The 14,859-nt window shown below is 38.6% G+C and overlaps 1 protein-coding gene and 1 long non-coding RNA gene across 2 annotated transcripts in view; one reads left to right on the top strand and one right to left on the bottom strand.

The window, feature by feature from the left end:
- Positions 1 to 3,076: 3,076 nt before the first annotated feature.
- LOC111835478 (uncharacterized) lies at positions 3,077 to 6,522 on the bottom strand. Its single transcript, XR_002836233.2, has 2 exons — positions 6,419 to 6,522; positions 3,077 to 5,051 (listed from the first exon to the last, which is right to left on the bottom strand). It is a non-coding gene; the product is annotated as an uncharacterized lncRNA (long non-coding RNA).
- A 119-nt stretch (positions 6,523 to 6,641) lies between these two features.
- Positions 6,642 to 14,859, top strand: part of LOC111835533 (ephrin-B1-like) — a 59,106-nt gene continuing 50,888 nt past the window's right edge. The window contains exon 1 of the mRNA XM_023795969.2: positions 6,642 to 7,750. Coding sequence (XP_023651737.1) covers positions 7,632 to 7,750 — 119 coding nt within the window. The 5' untranslated portion in view covers positions 6,642 to 7,631. The remainder of the gene's footprint in view (positions 7,751 to 14,859) is intronic.

Raw genomic sequence — 14,859 nt, 5'->3', positions numbered from 1 at the left:
GACAATGTCTACACCGACAACCGTACACCGACACCACAGTGCCTACACCAACACGACAATGTCTACACCGACAACCGTACAACGACACGACAGCGCCTCAACCGACACGACAATGTCTACACCGACACCACAGCGCCTCTGCCAACACGACAATGTCTACACCGACAACCGTACACCGACACCACAGCGCCTCCACCAACACGACAATGTCTACCCCGACAACCGTACACCGACACCACAGTGCCTACACCGAGACGACAGTGCCCACACTGCGCTGAAAAGTTACAGTGAGTACTATCATTGCACTGAGAATATACAGTAAGTACTGTCTATCATTGCACTAAGAATATACAGTGAGTACTATCACCACACTGAGAATATACAGTGAGTACTGTTTGTTACCGCAAATGCTCTCATTTTAAGCAGCCCTTGCACAGACCTTGGTATTCTATAATTAAACTGGTCTTATTTACCGAGGAGCTAGACTAGGCACAAATTTATACTGAAACATAAGAATGCTTAATGTCATGAGATTTGTGAGCAGAGCAGATAGCTTTCTTAAATTTTAAATGTGTATCAGGCTATTGTTATTGAAGAAGGAAGCAGGAAGAAAGTTTGGACTGGATTATGCTCAGAGAACCAAAACAAAAATAGTGATTTCGGAAAAAATGTATTATTTAGATCTATTTTTGAATATAAAAAATAAAAGGGATAATAATTATATTAATATTTATTGAATCATTAAGAATTACAAAACCAATATATTTCACTATATACTGAACATACAAGGGAGGTGCAGTGATCAGCACTGTTGCCTCACGCTTCTGGGACCATGGCTCGCTGCGTGTGGAGTTTGCATGTTCTCCACATGTCATCGTGGGCTTTCCTCCAGTCACATGGATTGCAGTTGCCAAATTGTCCATAGCTGTGAGTACCCTGCAATGCGTTGCTGCCCTGCCCTAGTTAAATACATCATGCTGGAGAATAAAATGTGAAAACTGAAGAATTTCTTTGTACCCATATTTGTAGAAATGGCAAATAAATGTTCATCAGATTTATGAATCTAATCTTACTAGTCTGCAAATTAAAATAATGAATGTTATAAAAATACAGAAATCAGGTTAGTGGCACAAGGATATATAAAAATATATTTTCAGTCTTTATGCTTTAACATTACTTGCAGTGTCAGAGCGGCCCTCCAAATTAAAATTCAGGATTAGCACCTCTCAAGGGTGCCACAAAAGGGGGGGGGGGAGAGTTAGAATGATTCTAGGGAGCCCTACGAAATTTGGAAGATAATTGGACTGCCCTGGGTCGGGGGCCCAATATGATGTGCTTTCACTTGGCCCAAAATCTCTAGAGGAGCCCCTGGAGCCTCTTTGTTATAAATCAATGTTTGTTTGTTAGTTTGTTCGTATATTTTTAATCTTTCCCTTGAGGTAATGTCCTAAATCAATAAAATAAGTGCCATGGCAAGCGTTGTTCTATGTGTTATTGTATAACATTTTCACTGAAATATCAGGGAATTATTATTGAAATTCAAAACGGTGAAATCAAGACTACAAACACTCAGACACTGTTAAACAAAAAGTGAGAGAATAGTATCACGCAGCATGGACAGGACCAGAATCAGAATTCACTTTACTGGTCAGGTACATCTAAATGTACTAGGAATTTGTGTTGGCTCACAGACTCATAAAATGTAAATATTAACAACAATAACAATACAAATAATAATAAAGATTTCAAAATATGAATAATAATGCTTTGCTGCATACTTCTCTTGGGACGGTGTTCCACACAGCAGGATTTCTCAGTTAGCTGGTTTAAGGTAGAAGTTATTATACAATAGGAGTTTAGGTAAGGAGCATTCCTGTTAGACAATCATGACTGCTAGCTTAAGTTAACCAAGAGAACCAAGAACTCCTGCTGCCCGCCCCCCCCAACTGATACAGGACCTGGGCAGGTGGCAGACTGCACTGCCCTTTATCCTCAGCCTGACCAGAGGTTGCACCAAACCAGCCATTTCCAGATGCAGTCAGAATCGAATGAATGACAGGTGTGGACCAGTATTGCCTGTGGAACATTTCTTTAGCTGGTGCAGGACGACCTTCAATGCTGAGCTTTCTTTATGATGCATTTGATGTTCTCATCCCACTTAAGGTTCAATGTCTGCACAGTACCCAAGAACTTCAATGAATCAGCCATGTTGATGTGCGACTCATTCAGTTCAAGTGGTGGATGAGTTTTCTCAAGCGTTTCATCATGTCCTTTGCTTTCAGAATGTTCCAGGTACAAGTTACTATTTTATGTTGTTTGAACTTACTTCTGATGCACCAAAGTTTTTAATAATAGATTATTTGTGAAGTTGTGTCATTATTTTGACATTAGACATTCTATAATATATACAAAATATTAAAATCTCAGAAAAAAACTGGAAAAAAAGAAACATCCTTTAATATATGGCATATTCTTGAGAAAAAAACATGACACTTGGTTTAGTATGGGAAAGAACTGGAATGCTGAAAAGTTAGGGAACAACTACTGTAGAAGTTTCTAGTTGCATTATTCATTTATGCAATCAAATGTTTCAAAAGCTACATATGGGAATAATATTGGTTCTGTGGCCCAAAGCTGAGAAGATGAAAACAACTATACATTGCAAAAATACAATATGTTTGTTCATGTGACCATCAACTCTAATCGGTGTAATTAAATACATATAAAATATATTTAAAGGATTAATCCATCCATCCATTTTCTGCAACTGCTTGTCCTATTAATGGTCATGGAGGGTCTGAAAGGAATTAGAATTATTACATTTTATAACTCTCTCTTTTATAAGATCCACAGGTTAGTTGTATCATTGTATACACATTCAGTTCCATGAATATGTACATTAGTGTTGCATAAGGTAATGCACCACAATTACTGTTAATATGACAATAGCATTTTTCGCATGGGATTGTCATGTAAGGATCTGGTTTAATGATTCAGAACATTTTGACTGGTGGCCGTATGGATTTTCTGTCCTTCTAAGAGTAGCAAAGGTCACCACATCATCATAGAAAACAGATGGAGAGAAAGTAGCTACATTTAATGTAATCAAATCATTCTGCATTACAAGAATGGATCATGGTTACAGATGTCAAACGCACTCAGCTGCATTTTCTAAGACCAAGCACATTCCTCGCATCAGCCAAAAGAATCCAATTACACACTGACTCAGCAACTGAGCAACACTTACTGTACGTGCAACAGCTATAAGGAATGCAATGTAACCAATTATCTGTTGATATCTAATTATAATCCTGGGGTATGTTCTTCAAACTACCCACATACTTAAAGCTATGCACATGTGCTACATGTCAGATCACTGAACAGATCTATATAAGTATCGCCTAATGGAAGGGCGGAATTAGCTACTTCAGTGTCTCAATATTAAAAGGCACTATTTCTAAAAGCTAAGTCTTGTCCAGAGTGAGTGTGCAATGTCACGCAGGGGCACTGGAAATAGGGAGGACGTGCCCCCCAGCATCGGCAGACACCCCCTCGTCTCCCCAGCAAGAAAAATGAATAAGGACACATTCGTTATCGGTTATAATGAATCCACACATTACTGAAGCCAACTCGCTGAGGATGCAGCACACGAGGATGAAACATATACCTAACAAAGACTGTAGTCATGTACCAAGACAAACTCATATTATATGCAAGTTATTTTTTAGTTATGGTGTAGTTGTGAAACAGCCTTATTTTAAATGATGAAATCTTTATTATTTTTAAATGATTTTAAAATCTTTGTTACATTGCTTCCTTTCACTATGTGAGTATTGCATGTGCAATACTATGTGCAGTATTGCAATGTCAAGATATACATCACCCCCCCCTCCTTTTGACATCCTGTACAGCGCACAGTTTCAGTTCCCTGTGCTTCCTAATTTCCTAAACGACACGTCTAAATTGCCCATAGAGTGTGTGCATGCCACATGATGAACTGACATCCTGTAGGTGCACAGTTTCTCTTCCCTGTGCTTCTTGGGTTAGGATTTCTAAGATCCTGTGCAGGAAAAGCAGTTTCAAGGTTAATGACTGAAAAAAGGCATAAAGGAGACCTAACAGAAGATGAAAAGAGACAAATAGTTGACTGGCTTTCTTTCAGAGGGCTACAAAACTATTGAAACTGCAAAGGTGTTGAGTTGTGGTCACCGCAGTGTCAAAAGATTTCTGAGCATGAGACCAGAGAGATGCAAAAAGCGCGTTGAGAAGAAATTACTAGACTTGAGAAGAATCAAACAGGAAGTATGCAGGAACCCTTTTGCATGAAGTGTTACCATCTTTCAGAACTGCAAACTTCCAAAAGATTTCTGAGCATGAGACCAGAGAGATGCAAAAAGCGCTTCGAGAAGAAATTACTAGACTTGAGAAGAATCAAACAGGAAGTATACAGGAACCCTTTTGCATGAAGTGCTACCATCTTTCAGAACTGCAAACTTCCATTACTCTGCAGAAGCACAAGCTGCAAAGTGCTTTGCATGATTGGCAGGGTGAGAAATGCAGAAAAACAGCCTCCTTTAAATAAAAATCATAAGCGAAAGCATCAAGAATGGGCAAAGAAATATTTGAAGAGGGATTTTTCAAAGGCTTTGTGGACGGATGAGATGAGAGTGACCCTGATGGGAGGGGCCAAGGCTGGGTTACTGACCGCCATTGCACACCAAGGGGGGCGGGGGGATAATGACATGGGCTGGAATTATCAGCAGTGAATTGGTTGGACCATTTCGGGTGGAAGACGGCTTGAAAATGAACTCCAGAAACTACTGCAAGTTCCTGGAGGAGACCTTCCTCAAGCAGTGGTACCAGAAGAAGCCAGCATCATTCAAAAAGTCCATGATACTGATGCAAGACGATGCTTCATCTCATGCATGGAAGTGCACCAGAGATTGTCTGGTCAGCAAAGGGTTCAAAGACAGCAGAATGATGACTTGGCCCCCTTGCTCACCTGATTTGAACCCAACAGAAAACCTGTGGGCCTTCCTGAAGAGGGAGATCTAGAGAGAAGGAAAGCAGTGCACATCACTGAACAGCTTATCTTGCATAATAAATGTGCACACCTACAGTACTGTGCAAAAGTCTTAGGCAGGCAAAGAAAATGATGTTTAGATTATCCTCGTGTTGGTGTAAAACTATGATATTATGCCTGTCAAAGTGTGTCATCTTAGCCATTTCAGAACCTCTGCTAAAATCACCCCAGTATTTGCAGTGACCGTCCAGTGCAGCCATGTATTTTTTGACTTGGCCACTAGCACGCCTCATACAGCAAGTCAATCTGTCACTGACTTTTTAAACCAATTTATTTAATTATTTAACTGAGTTGTTGGTGAAATTTAACAAAATCATGGAACGGCTGAGGTGCCCCTGAGGAGAGGTTTGGGAACTGAAGCGGTGTTCATCTAGCCATCCACCTAGATATCAGTAACTTTTTAGAAAACAGAAGAAATTATTACTAGTTTTTATTGTGTTACTCTTAATTTGCACGTGTTCTAATGTTAAATTGTGTTTTTTTTTCTAAGCCAAAATACATTTGCTACCCAGATAAACAGCTTTAAACATTTCTTTGGACTGCCTAAGACTTTTGCACAGTACTGTATGTTTTTGAAAAATTACTATATTTTCCCCTTGTAACATATGAATCTAAGTCTTTCTGTATATAACATTTACTACTGTTGCAATGAATGGATTTGTATTACTTAAAATGTTGTGCTTCTTAAACAATTTTTTATCTGCAAAACACACATTTGCATAATAATTATGTACACAATATATGTTTGTTTACCTGCACTTTACATTGCTGTTATATGCACAAGAATTTCCCCCTGGGATCAATAAAACTTAAATAAATTCTACATATTTACTAAACTATATAAGTACATATCTCCCTGTGTTCTGACATTCATACATTTTTGGCTTCTAAAAGAAAGCGCTGCAACCCAAAAACTTGAGTAATAATAAAGCACGACTTATAAAATATTAACCAAATCTGATTTACACAATACTTCTAAAGCTTCCGATAGAGGGCGACATTGACTACTTAAAGAAACACAATTAGTACGATTAACACGGATTAGACGAAAATTAAGAAAAACACTAAATAAAACAACAAAAATAGACGAGGCCTATATACTTTACGATAACAAGCTTACCTACCCGGGTAAATTAAGTTTTAGGAGACACACTTACACGATATAACTCTTATAATAGTCGTACGGTGCGCAGTAAGCATTTAATTAATGCTCTAAAATCTCTTACTAATAATAACGCAGCGCCTATACTGTGTCTAGACTAAAATTATATATTAAACCACTATAAATAGATTGTTTGTGATTCGATTGTAACTGCAACGAGATATAAGACATACGTTTTAGGAAGTTATTTTTGTCTCTGGAGGAAATGTAAAAAAACAATTTTAAAAGTATCATTACTCGGTTACTAACGCTGGAAATACTACATCCGACTCGAAGAGCAACAAAGAAATGCAGTATGACGCGAGGACCCTGGAGGTGTGCTGTGATTGGTCGGCACGCTGGGGCTGCCCTTTGCTTGCCTGAGAGTCGGATCGCCCTAGCAGTTGCGCAAGTCTCCACTCAGTTTTACAGATTCTGCCACATGCTCTGCCGTGCAGCTTTAGTCGGGAAGTACGTGAGAGGATGAGAATGAGCTGCAGGAAAACTGGCATTTGATACAACATCCCCCCGTTTCTTCTTTTTACATTTTCAATATCAACTATGTGAAGCAGTCCTTCTTGTTCTCTTGAAGGGGAACAGAGCCAACATACTGTTGTGTTTTGGATTAAATCAGCATGGACTTAGCACATGACTGGAATGTTTAAGACACAAGGAAGAGGAAGATGTGTTAATGTTTAAGTAATTTCTGATTCCTGAATGAGAAACATTGTCTCTGGAGGGAGTTGATGGATTCGATAAATCATCGTGCGGAATACTGTGGAGAATTACCTTGATGGAGCATTTCATACGTGAAATAATTGACTGGAGTTTTTTTATATATATGTAACTTCGCCTCCTCTTTTGCAGAGCGATGGATGTGTGCTTAACAGTTTAAAATAAATATATACACGAGCAGTGCTGTAGAACAGGATCAGAAGCGCAAAGTGATCCATCCCAAAAGAAAGTACTATTTTTATACTCCAAACACCTCAAAACGGGCAACTGAGTGCGGCGTGCAACCTGTTTGAAAGTCATACACTCTCCTCTATTTTGTGTAGGCTCCTTAAAGAAGAGATGCGAAATTTAATTTCTTCATTTTAAGAAATGTATTGTTCTGCATGCTTGATACATGCCGCTGCAGTGCAAGAAACGTAAGGAAAGGTCGTTTTTACAATATTTCACCCTCCAGAAAGTAGGTTTCCACCAAGGACTGTAATACAAGGAAAGGAAGTTTGCAATAAAATAATCGGATTTTGCTTCTCTCTCTGGTAATTCCATGCCACCCACAACCTGGCACGCAGACAAAATATTAACGCGACTTTGTTGATTTGGATCGAAAACCTATTGGGAGTTACAATCATCATCACAGGATTTTCTCCGTCTTATCTGTTTACGACAAAAGTGGCGATGGCAGGAGTTGGGTGCTGTTGGAAGTATTACCTATGGGTTTTGACAGTAACTTGCAGATATGCCTTACCAGTTGCAAAATCCTTGGAATCGGTGTTATGGAGCTCGCAAAACCAGAAGTAAGTGTAGCCAGTGTTAAATCTCCGATGCATTCACCGGCAACTCGAAGTGGGACGGATGTACCCGCGGGTTTTGTGCTTATGTACTTATTCTGCTAAGCTTGCAAAATATTTTATGTTAATGGCTACGTCGGCAATTACCAGAACTGAAGCATTTCGCACCTTATGCTTAAATGTATATTTGGAGATTTTTTGTTTTGGTTCGTTTTCTTTTTTTGGGGGCGGGGGGTGATTTGCTTATTTCAGATCTCTGATTCTGCTCTATCTTCGTATCCACAAAGTAAACACGTTTTACATAGAACGAGGAATGGCATAATATTCGTTATTTCTGTTTTATATGCTACTTAAATAAACACATTTGCTTTAGATATTATTATTATTATTATTATTATTATTATTAATAATAATAATAATAATAGCAGTAGTAGTAGTGGTGGTGGTAGTAGTCGTATTTTTATTATATGGTAAATATATATATATATTATTTAAATATAAATATATATATATATATATATATATATATTATTAATCATTATAAGTTTATTTATAGTTTATTCATTGGCGAGACGAATTTCATTTTCTCATGTCATTCATTATTCCTGGAACGTAGATTTATTTTTAATCTTATCCCGGATTCCTACAGCAAACAGAAAAAAAATATTGTGTATATTTATTACTTGTAAAGCAAAGTTGAAATAGCTGAAAAATTGCCTTATAATATGCATTTAACGTACAGGGTTTAATCGAATTTGGAAGTTTTTTTAAATAATTTTTTATTGGCCTGTGATTTAACATCATAATGCATCCTCTTAAATCTTTCGAAATACACATTATACATTTTTTTCCACAAAATTTACTGGGAAATTGAATTACTGTAAAGTGATACTAAACCATCACGAAGCTTTCAGAAAGTATATCTACTTGATAAAGAGGCATGTATTGTGACTGCAGGTGAGCGTTAGATAGATACATTGTATCACATATACTTTCATAGCGATATTTACAATGAAAAGACAATATAACATATAACTTTCAACATAATTTCAAATTTTACTAAATGCATGCACAATACATGTGTAGTGAATAATGAATGCTGCTTAGATAGTTGTGGAGTGGCTATGATATTTGTAAATGCTAAAGGTATTCGGAATTCCACATGTGTTTTATACAAAGTAGCTGTTGCAAACAGATGTAAAAATAAGAGGTTAATGGTCGTTTTCTCAAGTAATATGATGTTTATTTGCACATCTCGATTGATCATTGTTGTTCCTCTTGCATATGCCTGGCGCCCAGAAGGACCTAGTAGTTTATTCAGATCAGCACTTGAAATTCTGATTGTGTTTCTTTGAAAGGAAATACCTAGCATGTGTTTTTAGCCTAAATTGTTTAAAAAAAAAACTAAAAAAAAACTAATTAATTTTGAGCAAAATGTTTAATATTTTGTTTTAATGCCAGTTTTTTTTTAATCTAAGTTCACACATCTAACTGTTCAGCTAACTATAGGTTCTTTTTACTAAATAGGTATATAAGTTAATGCTCACATACACCCATATTCTATGCGGGATTGTTCAGGATATGTATGTTGCTATTTTTCAGAACAGACACACCATTAGAAGATTAAGTCCTTTGTTGAGTGTCATTATCCTGTATTAGTATTAGAATCTCTTTCTTTACATGGACGCTAAACAAACATTGTTCCAGTTGCTGCCGGATGTGATGGTTTTATGGTGGGAGGTTGTGGTTATGGAGAAGTATCGCAAAGGCCACTAAGATGGCCATGTGGAATAACACTACTCTGTGCTTGCTTGGGCTGCTAAATCACGCTCAAGAGCCTTACGGGATTTTCACCATAATTCCACTAGGTCTTTGTTTTAAAAAATATATTTTTAGTTTTCCTTTTTATACTCATATTTCTCTACATGCTGCTTTTCTGGATGATCATGGAAGACCCTATTAGATACTTTGGAGCATTTGATAATCCAAAATGTGAGTTGCACATTGCCTTGAACTCCACTGTGATAACTTTCCGTAATCATTATTTATTTAGAGGTGTTTAACTTCTGAGATTATACTTTGCTGGTTTTTGTGTGCTGTTTTTAGAAGTTCCTGACCCAAACCATTTTTTTTTTGCAAATGATCTTGAGCAAGAGACCTTACAACAATTACATAAAATGCAATTTGGACAACCTGCATTGAAAATAAAAGGCTAACATTGGGTTCAAAAGGTATTAGCAGATTTACAACACAAAGTAGTACCAGCAACACCATCCCTGCCATTACCATTCTCATCTATCTCATGATTATATAGTTAAGATTAATTTTTGGCCCTAGTTAACTAAGGAGACTATAAATCTAAAAATGTTATATAGGTTATATGTGTAAAAAATGCTGTTTTGTCTTTCTGACAGTTATAAAGCCAGTTATAAAGGGAAAGTTCAGACTCATCTGTGCAATCTGATCAACGTTCCTGTGCTTAATGACAATCATAGGATTAACTTTGTCACAATTTAAATAGGTGACACAAAACTTTAAACTATTTTATAAACCCATGCAGCTCATTGGGGTTAAGTCACACACAAGAAAAGAAGTCTTAAGGAGGGCCTCCGATTCATTCTTTCCACTCCCCCGCTTCACACGAGTTCTGATCACATTTCACAGGAATTCCGATCTGATCACAATGTGCAGGGACTTGGATCCACCTTGGGATGGCTAAGCGCACAAAGAATGAAAGTGTAAAGGCAGCCATTGTGAGCGCAGGCATGCTGATGTTACACTTACAGAAAGCAACGGGTCTGTCACCGTGAAACGTTATGCTGGGGGCGTTTTTGAAGACAGCTGGGCTAATTTCAGTATAGTAAGCCTCAGGTTGACATGGATTGACACACAATTACAAATGGCATTTTTCGAAGAAAGATCTGCAATATACAGTGGCATCTGTCTCAACAGACAGTCTGACAGCTCAAAGTGGCTACATTTTTACAAGTTCTAATCAGATTTTTACAGATATTGCTTTTCTTCACATTGCAACTTTCTACAGGATAAGTGATTATGGAAGATGGATGATTCTCTTTTCTTTGTGTGAATATATGTTAATGTACATTTTTAAGATTTTTGAGGCAGTATGTTTAAAACCAGTGAATAGTCAGTAATGATTGTTTATGAAAAAAGTTTTAAAAATATGATGTCAATTTGTGGAGAGAAAATAAGAATGCAGAAATGTAATATTGCTTAATTTACAATAATGTAAAACCACTGGGGTCATTTATTTTTTTAAATTGGCTTGCTATTGACCGGTTACAGACTCTCCTGCATGATGTACTCGCTGTCAAGAAAGCAGGTGACTTGTCTCTCTTTTAACATCAAACAATTCACTTTCTGCTTTTATGGTTGGGTTTGCTTTCTGGGGACACATGCTGTTTAATTTTACAAAGCGGGGCCCAATTAGTTTCATCTATGAAGACTCAAATGATTGTAACATACCCTGCCCCGCTCTCAAGTTAAATCGCTACACACATAAAATACAACATAGCGTGGTGACCCACAGTGTTCCCCCAAACCCTGCCCTCTGCCGCTGGCACAACTTGAGCTTAAGTTTTGGTTTTGGGGTGGCTTTGATGGCCTTGGTATTATGAAGGGAGGAAGAGCTGATATTTGGCAGAGATACCAGAAGACAAGCAGCGAGGTGCAGGTCTGGAATGTGGCTGCTGCTCCACACAGTTCGGCCAAAATGTCACCCGTCTGCTTTTAAGTGGCAAGCGGCAGCACTCATGTGTGGCAGGCAGGACATGAGCGGGTCCACAACAGAGGCTTGATCTTCTTAAATGGGGCCCCTGCTTAACCATGCATTCAGACTAAGGGCTTGTGAAACGGATGGATCTGACATCCATTCCAAAACCCATTAGGATGAACATTACAGTGAAGGTTTATTTTAATGGACAACGCAGTCTCTCCTCAGCTTACAGCGCTTTAAGTGTCAGGTTGTACCAGATGGACTCTTGCTTGCACAATTTTCAATATGAAACATAACACTGTCCTGATCCTTTAGCCCAAGAGTATGTGAAACGGATCTGAGCAACTGAGAAATAGCAGTAGAAGCCCTGGGAATAAGAGATTCTTCCATTCATTTTTCTGAAAAATTTGCCTTCTTGGAAGTGGAAGCATCAGGTGGAGGTTGGGGTCTGACTTTAGGCAGGATCCTTTTCTGTCCTCATGCTGCCATGCCCATCAGGTGGGTGCCAGTGTGCAGCCCCAGTGCGCAGCCCCAGTGCTCAGCCCCAGTGCTCAGCTCCAGTGCGCAGCCCCAGTGTGCCGCCCCAGTGCGCAGCCCCAGTGCGCAGCCCTCGGGGCAGACATGGCTGCAGCTCCTGTGTGCCTGTCAGCCGCTGGCTTTCCCTGACGGCTCCAGCCAGCTGTAGCTGGGCTTGCCTAACCTTTGCCAATATGCTTGTTCCTGAAAAGGGTCTTCTGGACTATAGGGGGCAGTTTCTTTATGGGGGGTATACGGTGGAGGTGAGAAAATGGATTAGATGTGATACTAACGCCTCATCCAAGGCTCATCACGGCAGTTGCAAAGGCTGAGCACGGTGGATTCATGCTGTGCCACAGCAGCTAATCCACAGGTTTGTATTCTCACACCCCCAGTGCAGCTTCATAGACTCCCAGTCTCTCTCTCTGGCTAACACCCTGAATTTTCTGAATACCATTAGAGGGGGAAAAAAGTCTCACAACATGCTTAATAATTCAGTGAGGAATTTATTATTTTGTCTGGCCAAGTGACCTTTCATAAATGAAGTTTAAAAGAGGTATTGTATGATAATAATGTAAAATAAATGTAATGCGTATATGATATACCTCTGACGTTTGAGTATAGATGGTAATATAGTATCCTTTAATGAAAGTATTGATTGCTGCTTGATTTAATTTCATTGTTGTTCTTTTCTTTGACAGAACTGCTTCAGATAAAAAAGCACAGGTTTCAGCTGTGGAGACAAAAGCAATTAATTTAAAATTGATAAACTACTGGCTTAACGTTTAAAAGAAGGGAACCGGCATCACAGTGTGGCAAATCCGTATTGAGTTTCATTCCATGGTATCGTGTTCCTGGTGGAGAGAGAAGCTCCACAGACAGCAGTGGGCACAGCTAACCCAAAGGTTTAACGCAATAACATCAAACTGATAAACAACTAAAACATTTGGCAGAAGTTAATATAACAGCTAACTTTCAGTATATGAATTTATCTTTGGTTTAGTTTTTGAAATTCTGAAACATAAAAATTTATCTAGAGAGCTAAATTTTTAACCTGTTTTTACACTTAAGTCGCATCTGTTGCATCTGTCTAGAGTGGGTATGATTGGATTCTGTACAGTTTCCAAAATAAATCTGCGTTGAAATTTTTTTCAGTGATATTCCTTTTGCGATATATGAGTTTTTGTTGGAGAAGTTTGATCTTTTTAAATGGGCCCCCTGTTTAACCATGCATTCAGGCAGGGTTCAATTTTAGGACCACTATTGTTCCTAATTTACATTAATGATATTGACACCAATACATACAGTATACTGGTTACATTTGCAGACGACACCAAGGTGGGTAGTGTAGCAGATACTGATGTAGCAGCAGAAAGGCTACAACGGGATCTGGATTTAATTAGCGACTGGGCTGATACCTGGCAGATGAAATTTAACACAGATAAATGTAAGGTAATCCATGCAGGGAGCAAAAATATAAAGTACAGATATTTTATGGGTTCCACTTAGAGGGTGGCGATAAATCGATTTTAGCGATTAATTCGAATTTGCAGTTCAGGACGATGTGTTTTTATGAAAATCGATTTTATTAGTTATTTTACACGCGAGCGCCAAAAGCGGAACTAATGCGACGCACCGTTCTTCACGGGTACATTAGCGCGGCGCACCCAAACACTGTAACGGATTCACAAACAACATGGCAATATTTCGGTTTTGCGCCGTCGGATACAGACCAAACAAGTCCACCTTACAAAGTCTGTTTAAAAACTGTTGCAACCAAAGGAAGCAGCAGGACAAATTTATTACAGCACCTAAAGCAGAGGCACACAGCGAAGTGGGAGAAGTGCAGCTCCCAGCGAAATGAAAATACACACAGCACCAGCACAACATCCAAAGTTAAGCAAGCAACTGTCCCTGACACGTTTTCGAACTGTGTGCCATATGATAAGAATGTGGCACGGTGGAAGGCGATAACAAACGCTATCGCAATGTATATCAAAAGACATGGTGCCCATACATACTGTGGAAAAGCCGGGATTCATTAACATGCTAAAAGTTTTTACAAGTTTCTAAAAATGTTTACAATGGCGTGGTCTGCCATCTCACTTACAAGCATCTTTTTGGCTGGTCAGATTGCACTTTAAAGTAAAATAAATAAAGTTAATTTATTTGTCATCTGTAGTTTGATCTTGAGTAGGGGAGTGGAATATCGATTAAAATCGAAAATCGGATTTATTGTGAAAAAAATCGGAGATTTTATTTTTAGGCCATATCGCCCAGCTGTAGTTCCACTGAAATAAAGGTAGCTGAGAGAAAGATCTCCGTGTGTATGTTAATGCTTCCATGTCCCACTCTCGCCAGTGTGGGGAAGCAAGTAAAAAGGCCAGTAGGATGTTGGGTTACATCTCTAGGTGTGTAGAGTTTAAGTCAAGGGAGGTGATGCTACGATTATACAATTCCTTGGTAAGATCCTACGTAGAATATATCGTGTGCGGGTTTGGTTACCACCTTAAGAAGGACATTGTTGCCTTAGAAAAGGTGCAACGGAGGGCTACGAGAATGATTCCTGGTCTTAGAGGAATGTCTTATGAGGAGAGGTTAGCTGAGCTGAATCTATTTAGCCTTGAGCAAAGGAGACTAAGGGGGGATATGATTCAGGTCTATAAGATTCTAACTAGTCTGTATGCTGTTCAGCCAAATGGCCATTTCAGTATTAGTTTAAATACCGGAACTCGTGGCCATAAATGGAAATTAGTGGGAGAACATTTTAAAATGAATTTGAGGAATCATTTCTTTTACACAGCGTGTAGTTAGAGTATGGAATAGTCTTCCTGCTAGTGTAGTGGAAGCTAAAACCCTGGGT

The sequence above is a fragment of the Paramormyrops kingsleyae genome, chromosome 18 (assembly GCF_048594095.1).
Source record: "Paramormyrops kingsleyae isolate MSU_618 chromosome 18, PKINGS_0.4, whole genome shotgun sequence".
Lineage (NCBI taxonomy): Eukaryota > Metazoa > Chordata > Actinopteri > Osteoglossiformes > Mormyridae > Paramormyrops > Paramormyrops kingsleyae.
The sequence above is the reverse complement of the archived record's forward strand: the minus strand, read 5'-3'. Positions and strand labels throughout refer to the sequence as shown.